Source organism: Thunnus maccoyii, chromosome 2 (assembly GCF_910596095.1).
Source record: "Thunnus maccoyii chromosome 2, fThuMac1.1, whole genome shotgun sequence".
Taxonomy (NCBI): domain Eukaryota; kingdom Metazoa; phylum Chordata; class Actinopteri; order Scombriformes; family Scombridae; genus Thunnus; species Thunnus maccoyii.
Window position 1 is genome coordinate 21,410,697 of NC_056534.1, and position 18,151 is coordinate 21,428,847.

Below are 18,151 nucleotides of genomic sequence, written 5' to 3' on the forward strand. Positions count from 1 at the left end.
ATAATAACTGACAAACTAAACACAACATACATTTACTGAACAAAGACTTTTATGTGTGCTTTGACTTTTGACTTGGCCTTTCAGCCTGTGCCAGGTTGCCAGCACACCTAAAATTTCTTCAGAAATTTTGTTTCTCTAATTGTTTTTTTTGTTGTTGTTTTTAATTTTACTTATATTTATTTTGCACACTATGTCTTGTTGATATTCAGGTTTTATTGGTGCCATGTCCCAACCCTATGTTGTACAAAACCAATAGAAACTTAAATGCCAGTTAAAAAAAAATCTGATTGTTGTGAACTATTGCACTGTTTACACAAAAAAGTAAACTAAAAGTAAAAAAGTAAAAGGGCTCAAGAGCATTTTATTCATTCAATAATTTAACTAATTCATTAATTCAAACAGATCTAAAACAAGTAGTGATGTATAAGTAATTAAATCAATAATCAAGATTCATTGTCATTGTTTTATTTTTAATTGTTTAATTGAAGCAAAAGTTTGTTAAATGTGCCAATTAATTATGATGAATATGGCATATAGATATATAGATAATAACCATATGACTATCAAGATGGATTGCCAAAGGGTTTCATATTCAATATGAATATATGTGCATATTTACATATTTATTCAGAATACTAGACCATTTTACTTCATGTCCAAATAATTATATTATTTACAGATGTATTCAGTCATTTACACACTCACACTTTTCAAAAAAGATTGTTTTTAGCATTTTTGCCTTTATTTGAAAGTCAAGGAAACAGGTAGAAAGGAGTATGACATGCAACACAGCTGGAACTGAACTGCAGACGTGGTTAGGCAACTGGGCAGTCCCTACACATTCAAACTTTTATTTCAGACTTTATTCATCCATTTAATTAAAAAAAAATACATCAGCATTTGCTTATTTTACAGCATGTTCTTATATTTATTTATTGAGCGCTTCAATTTGACTTCACAGTCCAATACGACATACTAATACTATACATTATAATATACACTGTACATGCTCCCACTTAGTCACATCATTCACAGGCATGACATCCAATTCCACTTTTATACAGATAACACACACATGTACAGTACCAGTCACAAGTTTGGACACACCCTCCCATTCACTTGAATGAGAAAATGTGTCCCAACTTTGGACTGGTACTGTATATACCGGTGAAGTCTGACAATCCATGAAGTCCAAAACATTTCCACCTTAAAAACCTGTATAGCAGATATAAAAGATTGGACATCTGCAAACCTTTAACTAAATTCAGACAAAACAGAAATTCTCATCATTGGCCCCAACATCTATATCCACAAATCCAGTGATCACTTGGTCCACTAACGGTAAATCAACTATCTTCAGCCTTCTGTCAGAAACCTCAGTGTGATGTTCGACTCCAGCCTCAACTGTGAAATAACTATCAGCAAAGTATTCAAGTCTTGCTTCTACCATCTCAGGAACAATGCCAGAAGTTCAGATACTGAATCCATCATACACGCTTTCATTTCCTCGCAATTAGATTACTGGAATAGTCTCTTCATGGCATAAATCAGAAATCAATTCACAGACTCCAAATTGTTCAAAATGCAGCAGCCAAACTTCTAAGGCAGACCATATTACTGCTCTTTTAATGTCCTTACACCGGCTATCAGTTGGTCTTAGAATTGATTTTAAGATCCTACTCGTTACATTTAAAGCACTTGACACACCAGTTTCAGGTCCTCAGGCAGGAAGCTCTTCGATATGTGAATAATGCATGTAAATGACCACTTTGTACAAACAGGAAATGATACAAGACAGACAGGTGTCATCAAGCTGGGACTCTAAAGAGCTACTTCCAATTTCAAATTTGAAACGCAAAATGTGTTTGCTAAGATTTCAAACTTGGGTAGTTTTTTTAAGAAATGTTCCATCCATACGTTGTTTCAGGTGTAAAGGAACAAGATGAAAATCATTCATTAACATTTATAACTGCTAACTATAATAGACTTATTATTTTCATTAAGGACTTAAGTATAACTTCAGACCTGATGACTTAGAACATGTGAAAAACTAACCCTTTTTGGAATGGTAAGCCTGACTTGGCTCTAACTATACTGATGGTCTACTTGGTTGTTTTTTCAGGAACAAATACTAAAAGCCTATCCAGTGTGAATGCAGTCTCAGCATTTTGCAACTTGTTCAAGAAACTCTTTGAAAAGTGCATTATTATTGTTGGTGTGGTAATACTACATCGGCACTATTACGGTTGTTTTACTTTATCCCACTGAAACATTCAATGTGCTATTTTGCCTTCTTGTCTTCTAGCTTCAGCCAAAAGAAGATTTAGTAATAAGTTCTTAGGTGTTGTAAACAGTAAATAGTTGCTTGATAGTCACAGTCACTGATAAGTCATCAGTCCTGCAGTTATAAATGATTATGAATAATTAATAAAGTGTTAAATGTTTCACACACATTACTTTATCGTAAATTAAAGGTGATACTTTATCTTGTGTGCACAAGTTATAGGATCTTGTGCACACAAGATAAAGTATCACCTTTTGGTACTTTAGGGGTTCCGTAATATACAGTCAGTTATAGTAGTATTTTGTTTTCTGAATATACAATACCAATATCCTATCACATTTTCAAATGAGGTTTTCTAAATCAGATACATTTCAGACAGAACCTTCTGGGTTTTTTTGCTTGGAATTACAATGTTTTGTCTGCTAAAACTTTACACAAAGCAATGATTTTATTACTTTGTTTAATGACTGAAGACATTTGGTCACAGACAATTTAGCTACAAGTTTTAAATCTAGACACAAAACTATCAAATTTTCACGGACAGTTCTGAAATTAAAATACAGTTCATGAAGTTTTACTAACAATACAACTCAAAAAAAAAACCCAAAACAGTTTCCTCTCCTTGTTCTTTTTTGTGTTTGCTGCTGTCCTTCCCTCTGCTGTTTTCTTTTCTGTCTCAAATTTACTTTTTACAAGATTGGGTCATCATTGTCAGTGTCTGACAGTAAATAATCAATTTTGAGGTTTAAAATGAAAGACTGAGCAACATTTAATGATCTTTCCAGCTTCTTTAACCTCAGTCACAGAGCAGTGTGACGTTATAACCTTTTCTTTTTTCAAGTTGTAGGTCCACTAATGTGTAAAGGTCAAAATAAACGTATACAAAGTCTTTATGACTTGTCAAAGAATATTGTCGCATGAACTGAATTTTAAGAAAAAACGTGTAATTCTAAGGTCAGTAAATGTATTTTGACAACACCAAGCAACACAAAGACATTTCTGAACGTTAATATATTGGGTGGCAGCTACTGATGACAGGCATCTCAGAACTGGGCAGACAAGTCTCCATGACTACATATGAGTAGGGTGAAGTGGTATCACATCTTTTTAGAATCTGGATGAACTAATCCTACCGCTGATTCCACAGAAATTCTGCATTTTACTCGGATACACTGAGAGAACAGGAAGGATTACGAGATACAAGTTGGTTTCTGATTGTTATTGTTGAGACAGCACACATTTTACAATCAATCGAATACATAAAGAAGACCAAAACGATTGAGAATTCATTAATAACACCACTAAATATACACACTCTCTATGTTTTCATCTAAAATAAAAATTGAATAAACACAAAAGCAAAGCCATCTTTCTCCAGCTTGAATCTCTACCTTGTCACAGTGGACAAATGTCCATGCCTCAATGATGAGTGATGCTCCAATGAGTGTGAGAATGAGAATAAAAGATAAAGAAAGGTCACTGTGCTCAGTCCTGGACTCCCAGCCAGGTGCTCACAGATGAGTCCTGAATCTAGAATCATGAGTGACTTTGTGGTCTGAGCAAGATACTTTGCAAACAAATATTAGCATGAGCTGTTTGATTAACATTAGCAAGCTAGGAGCTAGCATACTATAGCAGTTAATGATTAAAAATCATCTTTTCTCAAAAATCAAACAGGCCTGAATATCACCACTGATCTCCTGATTCAATTCCATTTCATTCCATTTCACTTCTTGATGCAGTTACATCAGATAGATACTAATACTACATAAAGCTCTTCTCAATTTATCAAAGGAATTACATTTCCTCTACATTCAACAAGTGAGCACCACTGTATGTTTCCCTGAACACTACAGGCTGCACCATAGACTGAAATTATTCACATCACAGTTGCAGGACTGTCATGACTCAAGGTGGCCAATATAGCCTCCTTTCAAATCAACATTACTTTTTTTCTTGCTTTTTGTGCAGGTTGCAATAACTTGATTTCCACAAAGCAGATTTTACACATCATGCAGCCCTAACTGAACCACTTAGAACAAGTAACCACCACAAACACAACAACATTTAGAGCTGATGTACAATTGTTTACTGAGAAATGGTGCAAATGCAAAGATCAATCTCTGGATTTTAAGAGTCGATATTGGATCATTCAAATAAAAATTAATTAAGCAGATTTTTTTTTTATCTAGCCCTAATTAAACAGGATAAAATGACTCAACACACTTGGTCTTTTGTAATAGTGTCATTCACAAATGTCTTTTATAAAGTCATCATTTTGAAGGTTTCTTTAATGTCTGACACTCTGTGCCACCTCACTATCTTTCCAGCTCCTATAATCTCAGTTAGAGAGTAGAGAAGATACAAACAGGATTTTTCCATTAGCCCGGTCGGTCTGCTTTGGCCTAACCATACAAAACCAACCTGTGATGAAATGTGTTTCCACTAAAGCCTCACGGCAGGGGATAGCTGTGCCAAGCCATGCTGCTGCAGTCGTGCTTACTAGCAGGGCTAACTGCGGCCAACTTGCCACGAAAGCCCCCGTCTGGTGCTGTATTCTATATTTTCTCAGAGTCAAACAATCCCATGGAAAGATCAAAGCCAACGATGAACTGATCTACTAACAAGTATTGTGTGTGTACCCAGAGTCTGAGATATCTTATTCCTCTGAGCTCCACTATTGACCAAAAGCTATTAAAAACATGTCAGTGAGCCACACCGCTGCACTGGGTGACATGTTTGCTATGAACATACACACTGTAGTTTATTTTGTTGTTGGTTCTGTTGGTGAGCAGCTCTCTTGTGCTTCTTCGCTGAACACAGTCGAACTCTCTTCAACTGTTTCAACGCAGCGGTGTTTCTTCAAGGACTGCGATCGAGTAAACAGTTTCTTACAATGTGAACACCAATATGGTTTCTCTCCGGTGTGGACACGCAGGTGTCGGCTGTAACTGTGCGCATGATTGAAACATTTCCCACACTCGTCACACTTGTATGGTTGCTCTCCAGTGTGGATACGGAGATGGCGGATGTAGTTACTTAATCGACCAAAGCCTTTACCACATTCTTTACACTGGTACGGTTTCTCTCCGGTGTGAGTGCGAATGTGTTGTTTGTAGGTTTTAGAGATAGAGAAACAGTTCCCACAGATCTCACAGCGGTATGGCTTTTCTCCGGTGTGGATACGCAGATGTGATTTGTAATTCCCCAACTGAGAGAAACTCCTCCCACACTGATCACAGCAGTAGGGTTTCTCTCCTGTGTGCACACGCAAGTGTATACGGTAACCACTCAAATCACTGAAACTCTTATCACATTGGTCACACTCGTATGGTTTCTCTCCAGTGTGGTTACGCAGATGCAGACTGAAATGCCCTGACTGAGTGAAACTCTTTCCACAGAAGTCACACTGGTACGGCTTCTCACCACTGTGGCTAAGCTGGTGTCGCTTGTATGAACTTAGAAAACTAAAACTCTTTGGGCACAAGTCACAGCAGTATGGTTTTTCTTTAGTGTGCACACGCATGTGTATCTTGTAAATACTGAAATAAATAAAAGTCTTTGGACATTGTTCACACTGGTATGGTCCAGTGTGCTCACGCTGGTGTTTTCTGTATGAAGTCTGGTCACTAAATTCCTTCCCACATTGGTCGCAGCAGTATGGTATTTCTTCAGTGTGGGTATGTAGGTGTAGCTTGTATTCATGTAATTGGCTGAAGCTGATGTCACATTGTTCACAGTGGTACAATTTCTCTTCGGTGTGAGTGATTTCATGTCGTCTTAGACTACAAATCCGACTGAAAGATATCCCACACTGTTGACACTGATGAGGTCTACTCCTGTCTGTGTCTGACTGTTTCACCTGAGGAGAAAAGACAGAAATAAAGGTCAGAGTAGAGGACTCATAAAATGCTGCTAACCAGTAATCAGTCCCTCCAGGAGTTTCTTTTTTTGTGATTATTGCAGCCAAAAATGCTTGATTTTGCTGTAGCTTTTCTAAAAAAATTGATACAATTTGCAATGTTTTATATGTTCTTACTGCAGTTAATTATTAGTTATTTTAAAAACTACTACCAAAGAAGAGTCATATGTAATGACATGATAAATGATAATGATAAAAAGCAAACTGAATATCACAGAAACATTTATATTTCAGTGCTAATTTTGTAATTTATTTCTGAACATGAACATGGGCTAAAAATTATATAAAAAAGAAAATACTGTACTTGAGTTCCATTGACAAGCCTTTATTGAATAAACTTTCACCTCAACATTAGTACCATATAAAATCAGTCAATAATGCCATTAAAATAAACTAGGACAGTGCCCATTCAAAACGTGCCTGTTCGGAATGGCCGATTGCTTATTATTTCTCGAGAACTGCATATGTATGTATCAATGACAAATGTATCAATTAAAACAATAATAAATTAATCAATTAAATGGTTTAAATCCAGATAGAAACTTCACCAGTGAGACTAAACTGAAGTTGAACCGTAGAAGTAGTTCACAGCCCTCCATTGGTTGATTCTGCTGCCAGTCAAATGTGTCTGTGCTCCTATTAGCTAGTTTTACTGCCTCTGCTTTTTTCTCCTGTGTATGCTCATTCTTCTCTCTCAGGCAGTTTAACTGAGCAGGGTGTGTGTCTTTGTCCCGCTCAGCAAGGCCCCACCCTGATGTGATGTGACTGTGTTAATATCAAACAGCCCCCGCTGCAGTCAGACATGGAGCTGAGCGGCTCGCTGTTCGCTTGTTTCTAAAAAAAAAAACGCTCATCACAACTTCACACTCAACACAGCATTTCCTTGGGTCCCCAGCAATACATCCGCCAGGTATGAAGTAGATTGGGTGAATGGTTTTCGAGATATGTGAAGGACAAACATACATACAGACAGAGACTCCTTGCTTTATATAGAGAGATCAATTAATGTAAAAATATAGTTTAATTTCCAAAGTGCCCATTTTTATGTTTGAGGTAGATTATGTCCATCTTTGCTGTCTGAACAACATCAACTTGTATTCTTCTGACTAACTGAATGCAAACCTCATTTGGGAAGACATGGGAATTGTTTTGCTCTGTCTATGGCATCATTTTTGTTGGCAGGTGAGAGCCCTTCCTGACTGCATGCTGCAATGACATAATGACATGAAATGCAACAATTGATCTAAATCACAAGCGGTCTGAGGATTTGGCCATTTCATGTGGAAAAGTTGCAGTAATTTAACATAACTGCAAGCTCTTGCAAATAATGCAGAGATTTCTTGAATTTGTGTTAATTATTGCGATCGCAAAATCACAATATCCTGGAGGGACTGAGTAATTCTTAGATTACTCATTACTTATTGACTACTTTATGTACCTCAACTGCAGAGAGAACCAGGCCTTTATTTTCAATTTCCCTTGTTTAAATTCATTCATTAAATGAAATGCTTCCAAATGATTAACATATATATTGTTATGAAACCTTAGTATGATAGGTTGTGTTTCTTTCCAATTCTATGATGGATGCTAATATATCTTTGATATTAAAGGAGGGTAACCCCCACAAAAAATGTTAATCATACAAATACATTAGCTTCTAATTTGGAAGCGTAGATGCCCAAACACGTGTATTTTTAAAAGGGAAGAAGATTTTCTTACTACATTACAGGACTTAATATCATTATGCACTCAAAGCTTTGACTTCTCTAATGATCTCCATTAACCCTGAAAAAGCATTTGACCAGCCACCTCTGAAAATTGCTGTCAAGGACAACTTTATTAAATTTGATGTAACTTGCACAGCGACGGTCATTACTAAGGGTGAGCAATCTCCAAAGTTTAGTTTAGGGTGTAGTACTTGACAGGGCAAATTGATCAGATCAAATGTTGATATATGAATCAAAGTTTAACTGAGAGATCCCCTCTAGTCATGTTTTAAGATGTGTAAAAATACTCTGCTTGGAATAATAAATAATGAATCACAATTGGAACCAAACTAGGTGTAACGTCAAAAATCTGGAACATAGGTACATGCCTTAAAGGTTCAATGTGTAAGAATTGGCCCACTGATCCAAAAAATAGGGGGTTGCATATCAAACACATCACCCCACCATCATTATAACTCACCAAATATATTAGAAAGCTTACTGTTTACAGTGAATATGTGCTATGACATATGAAAATGCTACTGAGACATAAAAGAAAATGATAAATTACAAAAGAGCTGCACAGATCAGAAAGCAGTTGCACCCAGGGTTTACATGTAGTTGGCCAGCAGATGAAAATATCAACATCCAAAATGTCCAGTGGGAAAATGTTGATTGCTAAATAAATAAATGAATTCATTAATAGCATATATAGCAAATAGCCTAATATTGTGTGATATCGTGTACTATAGTATGTTGCAGAGACAACTTAAATCATGCAAAGGTTTGGTTTTTGCCTCCGCTGTTAAGACATTAAAAGATTAACTGAGTTTTTGGTCATGTGACTAAGCGTGGCACGAGTCAAAACTGGTGCTCTCTCCAGCAACAGCCCTGCTCTTTGGCTCAACAGCAAAGTCTTACTGTTTTCTCTCAGGTAATGAACATTACATCATCGGCACAGTGAAAGAAACGGATCAACCGAGAGCTTCACAGTTAAATAACATGTAATTGATCAGTAGAAGGTTTAACTTTTCCCCTGGCCACATATTGGGAATCTACGTGGTTACTTTCTCACCTGAAAAAATCCTAAAACTCAATAAAGTGACATATTAACAGTTCTAGAGCAAAATTCAGCCTGGCTTTGCCATTACTACAGCAGCACCACTTGTTCCTCTCATGTTGGACTGAGGACAAACTGGACGCTACAGTGACCCACTATTGCCCCTGAGGTACAAAGTGGTAGTACGAGACAGTATGGGCTGGACAGGGCCGGGGCTAGCTGGTTACCATGCTAACTTCAGTAGGTATCTCTGCAACACAATACATATAGGTCTTTGACATAGCATCATGACTGTTATTTCTTCACATTCTGTTAATAATCTTATTTTCAAAAATACTTTCTGAATATAACTTACATCATAATATAGTTAAATACTCACACACTCTCCTCTTGGAAGTTGCCAAAAATTATTTTCTCCGGCAGTAACTGTGTCATAAAATGGTCTTAAAATGACAATAATATCATTTATTGCAATTATTTCTGGGACAATATATTAGCCAACAAAAGTATTATTGTGACAGGCCTATGTGTGGCAGCGCTGTTGGAGGTGGCGACTGTGGTAGCTCTTAAAAAAAAGCACTGGATAATGTTAATAATGATCTCACCTCTTCTGAAGAACTCATTTCACGTCTTATTGGTGAATAAGTTAACGTCCTCCAAATGTTTTTCTTCTCGTCAGCACGTTTCAGCTCTGAAATGATCAAATACAGACAGACTTGTCAGAACAGGAACAGATTTTCAAGAATCAAGTTACAGGAAATGTAACTTTAGCCCACTTAAAGATTCATTCACATTTTCAGACAGAGCAGCTTTGGCCCTAGCATCTGCTGATTTTGTGTATGTGGTGTATTTTTATTTACTCACCAATATTCCTGTTATTGAGTGCTTTGCATTTCACTTCATGAAAGATTTAACTTGTTCAACTTTGAACCTGAGCTGAGCTGACCTTTGTGAGCGCAGCCAATGGCTATAGACTATCCCTGACTGTACTGCAATTGAGGATAAAGGAGAAATGAATAATGCATTTACTGAACTACATATTAATACATTTTATAAAGACCAAACTCAAAAAATGTTTGTTTGAGAAGAACATCAGCCTCCAGATGTGACTACTACTTTGCTAAAAAAACACTATAAATGAAGACCTATAAACACTAGGGATATACAGAGAGCCCAGTATTTGTATTGACATCAATATTTGTTGAGGCAGCAAAATTATTTGTACTTGTATTTGAATAAAAGTGGAAAGAGGCTTAAAATCCTGTTTTTGTTTTTGTTACATTTTTAATTTTAGAAAATTAAAGTATTAAAGTAAGTGTTCATGAATAAACTACCTTGCGAAAGAGGTCCCCACACCGAGTCTTGAACTGGAGTCTCCCAGATCATAGATGACTGCCCTGACTACTGAGCTAAAATTTTATTCATCGCCTCATTGCAGACAGACCTCTACCTATTTATACACCCATAACACAGACAGTACAGCATGTAACATGTAGGGAGGAACTTCAAAGGCAATTCTTGCTTTGTACTTTTCATTCATTGCCTATTTTTTACAACCTAACTTTGTGGAAAGGAGAAAGGGAACAACAGGTTATGGAGAGTTCCTTGGGAGCACTTTGTGTGTGTCAGTAGCTCAGAGGAACACCCCCAACTCCGGGATTGATGTCCAAATTAGGAGATGTGTGTCATGTAGCAGGTGGATGTGACTCCCCTCATTGAGACCTGCTGATTGAAATAACAGCAGAGCAGAGGAGAGGGACAGAGATTGCGATGTAACTGACCTGAAAACAAATAATTTAAAAAATATTTGTATGAAACAAATATTCATATAAAACAAAAAAAAACAAACATTGTTTGTGCTTTGCCAAATAATGCATTTGTATTCGGGCACACACCTAATAAACACTTTTAAAGTTCTTTGTTAGTTCACCGGGTAATTAGTCTGGAGGAATACACATGAAAAATTTGCAAATAGAATTCTCAGTATCCATCCAGATTCTGGTGCATATCGTCTCATGATCATGATCTATTTATTTAGTAGCTAATGATGATAGCTGCAGTCAGTAAATATGGGCTGTTACTACGTGAAATAGTCCACCTGGTCTTTTCCTCTGAAGGTGTATACATTTCTGGGGCATTCTGATGACCTATGGGTTACGGTGGGGACAATGAACTAGCCAGGGACCGTTACTACATATTGCTCACTGTCTCTTTCCACTCATTTCTTGTCATCTCTCTACAATCAGCTGTCCAATAAAAGCATTAAATGCCTATAAAAATAATAAAAATAATTATTTAAAAATCATATACATATTTTTTGATGTTCAGTTGAGTTGGTCAGCTTTTCAGGAGAAGTGACCGGCTTCTGCTAGAAAACCCTGCCTTTATTTATTCTTTCTCACATTAAATGTGTGTATACAGTGGTTACTAAGTAAGTAAGTAGTTCAGTTAGGGCTGCATGATGTGTAAAAAATCTACCTTGTGGAAATCTGGCACAAAAGAGCTTATTTTAAGTTAAAAAGTTACATAAACGATAGGAGGCTATATTAGCCACCTTCAGTCAAGATAGTCCCATAAACTGTGACAAGAATTGTTTCAGTCTGAAGATCCGCCGCAGTTTCTGGGACTGCTGTGACTCAGGATGGTTCACTGACCAGATCTAGAGACAGTCCATGCAGAGCTTTATGGGATAGCTTTTTTTTCTTTTAAATATGCATAATAATGAAGCCCTTGCAGGTGGTGCAGGTCTTTTATCATTCTTGCTCAACTGTTTTGCACATGTAGGCTTAAAAAAATATAGATGTGTCATGTTTTTTATATGCACCCCAGAAAAAAATCTGTGGTCCATTTATAACCACGAAATGTGTTGACAGTCCATGTTCAAGGACTGTTCAAGGACAAAAGTGTTGCTCACTTGTTGAATGTAGAAGAAATATAAGTTCCCAGGATGAATTCAGAAGGGTTTTATGCAATATTTGTATTTATCTGATGTAACTGACTCAAGATTTGAATCAAAATGAATTGATTCCAGACTATCGGAGGCCATATTCAGCCCTACCACAAAGCAAGCTGCTCTCTTTGTCTTCACTGAGCCCAATATTGGTGACCCTGATAATTGCTGTTATGAGGCTGGTTATCAACTGACTCTGCTCACTCTGGTTTACTTATCCAGTTATACACGTATTCATGTGAATGAGGCTGAGCTGTTTACTAAAGCAACATCATCAGAACCATGAGTGGAGTAATTCATATGATATAAGATGATTCTCGCTGGGAAATTCATTTACAATGACAGCAGAAAGTGATATTTTGTATTACATATAATAACAAGCTGTAGATACACTAGAAATAATTTCCAATTATTCAAGGTAAGGCTAAGGCTATAAATAAATGTATTATTATTATTATTATATTCGTGTATAATGGAAAATATTTAACAGTGTGTGGATTATTTTTCTAATAAAAAGACAATAGTTGGTTACTTTTTATTTCTAATAATTATCACACAGTTGCCTCATGTTATTCTGCCCTGCAGTGATGGAATCAGAGTGCAAAAAGCATCAACACTGTCAGCAATCCCTCTGGTAATGAAAGAAACTTTGTGCAGTAAAAATCCAGCTATAATCACCATTCTGTATGTATGGTGGTAAACTATCCCTCTGACTGTTAGAAGCTCTGTTGACTGACACATAGAAAGTCTGGAACAGTAAAGTGATTCTACTGACCTGTAAAAATATCTGTTGCTCTTTATTACTTGCCACTTAATTGTAACCTCTGGACCTCACCTGAACACAACTCGGCTCATCATATTAATGACTGATTTTTCTGTATTTAACTCTGCATCAACTTGAGAAAAAAATAAAATGAGAACTTCTCCTTGCTGAAAGTGCGTCTAGGAAGCATCACATGGCAGTCTGGGCTGGAGGATTCTTAGCCCTGGTTTCATTTTGAGCAGGACTGTACTGATAAATACTTCACGTTTACAATCAAAAAGAATCCTCCTCCCCACCCCAAAGTACATACAGAGATACAAATACTGCTTGATTTCCCAGAGTGCATAAGGAATATAGTGAAGTTGCCATGAAAGAGTCATACCTCCTTATTCAGATCTTGCCAGTGTTCTTGTTGGTGGTCTTTTTAATGGTGCGGTTGTTAAAACTGTCTGGTGAAGATAATGAGAAAAAGGAGCCAAACTGGACTGAGGAAGAGAACTTTTGTTGTCAGATGAATCTGCCAAAAGAAAACAGATCATTGTTTAAGTATCTGAAGCAAGCAAAGAGTCGATAAGTGACAGACAAGATAAAGAGTCTACATGGTTTTCTCTGTCTGCCTCCATACACTCTTTAGTCATTCTGTTCATCAATGAGAAAACTCCACCATCTCTTTAGTGGAGATAAGTCACTGTGGAAGCTTCCTTAAGAGCTTTCTCTTATTATGGAAAATACACTGGAATGAATTCCTGAGAACCTTACACTGAACTAAAACTTATTTATTAAGGATTCAAAGATTTGCCGAGGACATGATTGAAGTTCAATTTTTTTCAGCTCATGTTTTGGTAAGGAAATACTAGCTGCGCTCCATTTGGCCGTGCCAAATGTATATTTGTTATGTAGCGGCGAGGGCTGAGAAATCCTCTTAAATAGATTGCAGGCGGTTGATATCATAGGATTAACCAGATGTCAATCTCAACAATGCTATTCTACCAGCTCTGTGAGTTGGCCACACTTATCCTTTCACATTACACAACTTCATGCAAGAACCACTTGTACGAATAAACCTCACAAAAAAGTATGATTTTTAGGACAAGAATATGAAAATGTTCTTGCATGAGGCCCATTGTCTCTGCTTTTGTACACAAAAGGAAAACATTAAAGCTCAGTGACTGAATTGCTGTCTGCTATTCTCTCAGATCCCACGCGTTATTTTGTTGGCTTGCCACACAAACTGTCGATTCAGGTCAGCACAAGCAGCATGTGCTGTTTTGTGTGCTGAATTTAATGGAGCGGAAAACACTACCATCTGGCCAGCGCTTTGTATTTTTTACTTTATATCTTTCCACCAGAGTTGGTGTGTTGTTACTATTTGATTCTTTTTAATTATGCAAGGTGCAAAAGGCAGCCAGTATTGCTTGTAAAACTACATGATATTATTCTATAGTATTATCTTGTTTGGCTATATTATATAATACCACAATTCACTCTAGCTTGCCAATACCTAGTACGATGACCAAGTTCATGCAAATGATTTTAAAAGTATTCTGGTTTTATTATTGTAAAGCATCTACTAATTTTAATGTCTCAATCAGAACTGGGACTCCTGGTTTCCTGTCTCTCCTGTTGCCTCAATATCTCAGTGGCATACTTTAAAGCATCATTGGTGATATGTTATAACATTCAGCAGTCCAGTGGTTCAATTCCAGCAGGGGTAGCCTAGTTTTTTTTTTTTAACTGCGTTTCCACCGCAGCAACTTTCCCCAGGGATTAAGAACCTTTTGAGGAACTCAGTTCGTCTACTTGCATTTCCATCGGAGGCACCAGGGTCTAAGTTAAGGGAGATTGTTTTACCCCCCAAAAAGTCCCTGCTGCAGGGGTAGTGCTTTCCAAAAGTACAGGAACTTTGGCGGCGGGGTTTGCAGGGATGACTGTTGCTGATTGGTCAAACACAGACAGCTTGGCTGCTTCAACTTGTGTGCTGCTTCATTCATAAAACAAGGAAGTGTTCTAGTATTGATTTAGGACCAGTTTAGGACATGGGAAGGACAGTTCTCTTTGTTTGTTAACATTAAAAGTAAAGTTAGACTTTGCTGTCGGCTTCCCCATTTGTTTTAAAAAAGATGAGAGAAAAAGAGAGAGACAGCACGAGCAAGCTAGAGAGTGAATAAAGAGAGCGAGCAGCGGTAGTGAGAACAAAGCAGTGAATGACAGTAATAAAACGTTAGTTTCTAATTATTTTGCAGCATTTACGTTCTTAAGCACAAACAAATAACCATCAAACTCTCAGCTGATGATTCACTGAGGAGACAAGTGCTCTTAGCTTCATTTTCCTCCTCTGCATTTCTCCTCTTCATTCATTCATTCATTAAATCCAACTCATGTAGCAGTAAATACAAAGAACAAGACAAATCTGTGTTTGTTTGTTTTTTTCTCATGTGTGAATGGTGTGTTTCAATCACGGTTGTAATTTTTTAAATTTCTCATGGATCTAATTCGCATGATCTACCTGGCTCCTCAGATATAGTGGAAAGGCAAACAGGACTGTGCAAAAGTTCCATGTTTAGTTCCAGAGATTAGTTCCTCTGGGTCCAAAGTACATGGAACATTTGGTCGAAATGGGGCTTTAGTTTTGTAATGAGAACTTCTAATGTTTCCATGTATTTTTGTTGAGACTAACATTAATGTTCCAGTAAGCCATTTCAATGTTTCAAGAGACACCAAGAAGAGAATGTGATAGAGAAACAAAGGAATCAGAGCGTTTATTTCCTTGCTAGTTGACAATGTGTCCTCACAAGCCACACCTATGACACATCTGTCTCATGCACGCGAGTATCACTTGTTAACCTATTTCATCATCTATTTCTATTGTTAATCTATGTTTCGAGTAAGGGGGCAGGTAATAGGCTATAAGATTTTCTTCTCCCTGCTCCTTTTCGGTCATGAAATGTGTACAAGGAAATTGAACTGTATTTAGTTTATGAATCGCATCTTGTTCTGGAATTGTGCATTAGCAGAAAAAATGAATCAATGAAATGAAATAAAATGCCAGTTAAACTGGAGCATCAGTCGGGTTTTGGAGTACACCCATTACAACAGCACTAAGGAACATTTATTCAAAAGCTTCATGTAACTACTGTTGTGTTTACTGTCAGTGGGATTTCTCATCTTGCAGAAGCAGTCTGTCTGTGAAGTGTTGCTAATAGTGAAAAGCTGATGGATTATCAGGCCAGAGCATCCAGACAGATATCTGAACTGATGCCCAGAGGTTTTCAACAGGATAGTAAAATGCAGTCCAACAGTTTTTACTTTCAGTCCAAACTCTCTCAGTAAATGCACATGTATGTGTGACACATCCCATCCAGAAGACTGAGCCAGTAACAGAGCATATTACTTGTTGCAATTCAAATAGAGAAACTTTTTATTTTTAATTTTTATAAATGAAATATTTCATTTGTTTTTTCAGTGTGATCATTTGAATTTATTTTGGACAGCTATGAAACACTTTATAAATAGAAAAATGGGTAGCTATTTATATTTGATGATGTTATATTTTGTGTTCAGTGGGTTGGATAGTAATATTAACTATTTAATTCAGCTTCTGATCATTCTTGGTAAATTCCACATCCACAGATCGAAATGGTCTGGCTCCAAACTCCAAGAGTATGACACCTCAATCGAAAATGTGAAGAACAAAAAAGGTTCGAAGACTCTCAATGTTTTAAAGGAAGTAAATTTTATTTGAACTCCAAAATCACTCACAATGAATGGACTTTTGACTCCTCTGGCTTGTAAAAAGTTGTTTTTTTTTACTGTTTTAGTATGATAACTGTTATCATACCTATTTGTTGTAAAAGAGTAAAGTTTTGAAAAAAATAAAACAGAGCGTATTACATCTATTTACCTTTAACTCGCGCTCCCTAATTAACACAACAACTATATTGATCATGTGTTTAATATTTGTCGAAGATAACAAAATGCTAACAGGTTTAACCCGAAGTAACGTTATACACAGGTATCATAACACACAACAAGCAGAACATGTACCACAGAGCTAACAGTTAATTTAACATAGTAGCGGCCTAGCATAAGGTTAGCATCGAGGTGGTGGAAAAAAGCCGCAACATTTACATAGACTGCTTCCAGCTTTAAACACAGTGTTATCAATAAGCATTTACGCAGACAAACCAAGACAACAAAGCGGAACAGATACCTTTATCTCTCCACAGTCTCTCTTCTGCTATGATGTTTTCAGGAAAGAATCACGACATCTTGGAAATTGACGGCACAATGACGTAGTTGCGCGAAGCATTGTGGGATGGTTTCGAAACAAAAAAAGAGAAAAGGAAAAGAAATAAGGACTTTACATAAAATTGAAAAGATGAATGGAATTACTAATGCTATAAACAGGCTGGCATCAAATATTTGATCATTACACTGAGATGGAGATTCACAAAACAATTAAACACCAGACATTATTTAAAAAATATACATGTTTATTTGTATCAAGGCACCATGAGTTGGTCATATCAAAAAGCAGCATACCCATACAGCATACATCACTGTGAGCCAATACAGAAGTTACACAAGATAAAATATTTTAGAAAATATTCTAATTGTGTATGATTCAATGTCTTAAATGAAGATAGAAATATATATTTTATACTGTATAATATAAATATTTTATTTTGGCGGCTTTTTAACATTTTCCACATACTGTGTATTAGACATATTTAAAAATATTTTTATCTGATATATTTACATGTAGTCATTGCTAATATGTGAACGTATTATTGATTTATGATGCTTTTTGCATTTATGTAGACATTTAAATATGTTTTATATGTGTGTGTGTGTGTGTGTGTGTGTGTGTGTGTGTGTTTATACCTACTTTATGTAACAGTCAAAAGTTTGGGCACACTTTCTGGTGTGCCCAAACTTTTGACTGTTACTGTACATGTATAAAATTCTTATTTCACTCCCTGTACCACTCCCCGGAATTAATTCTTCATATATGTTATATGTCTATGGCTGGACTCCCTGTGGTCTATACCTGAGCCAGACCCATATACATTTTGGTAAAATACATTAGAGCGCTAATGTTTACCAGATTTAAAATCATGTTAGGCTAAAGAGCCACTAAAAAAGACTTTTAAAACTGTTATTTGACGATTTCACACTCACCTTAGACAAATAAAGCAACTGAATTATCTGATCTCATCATGCTCTAGCTCACATGCTATACCACAGTTGTCCTGTAGATATTGCTCTGCACTCATGTTGTAGAGGTCTTAATTCTGGTGGTTAAAGGCGTGAGGGAGTGATGAAAACACCAGAGCAAGCTACTCATTCAACAGTGTGACCTCTTTTCATTGTTCTCAGGTTAGTAAACTGGTAAAAGCTGATAAATGTGCACTGATAGGGTGCAAAATGTAATTCAAGAACAATGGGCCTCATCCACCAACTGTT

General features: G+C 36.6%; 1 protein-coding gene across 3 annotated transcripts; it reads right to left on the reverse strand.

Annotated features, from left to right (window-relative positions):
- Positions 1-4,987: 4,987 nt before the first annotated feature.
- Positions 4,988-16,981, reverse strand: LOC121884082 (zinc finger protein 239-like). 3 transcript variants are annotated; one of them, XM_042392659.1, is made up of 4 exons: positions 16,896-16,981; positions 13,068-13,202; positions 9,578-9,663; positions 4,988-6,146 (listed from the first exon to the last, which is right to left on the reverse strand). In XM_042392659.1, exons 3-4 carry the CDS (start codon positions 9,593-9,595, stop codon positions 5,049-5,051), a joined length of 1,116 nt encoding a protein of 371 aa, XP_042248593.1. In that variant the 5' UTR covers positions 9,596-9,663; positions 13,068-13,202; positions 16,896-16,981; the 3' UTR covers positions 4,988-5,048. The 3 variants fall into 3 exon arrangements, 2 of the variants coding, with proteins under 2 accessions (XP_042248593.1, XP_042248601.1); XM_042392667.1 differs by lacking the exons at positions 13,068-13,202; positions 16,896-16,981 and adding an exon at positions 9,837-10,208; XR_006092294.1 differs by lacking the exons at positions 4,988-6,146; positions 9,578-9,663 and adding an exon at positions 10,657-10,694.
- Positions 16,982-18,151: the final 1,170 nt, after the last annotated feature.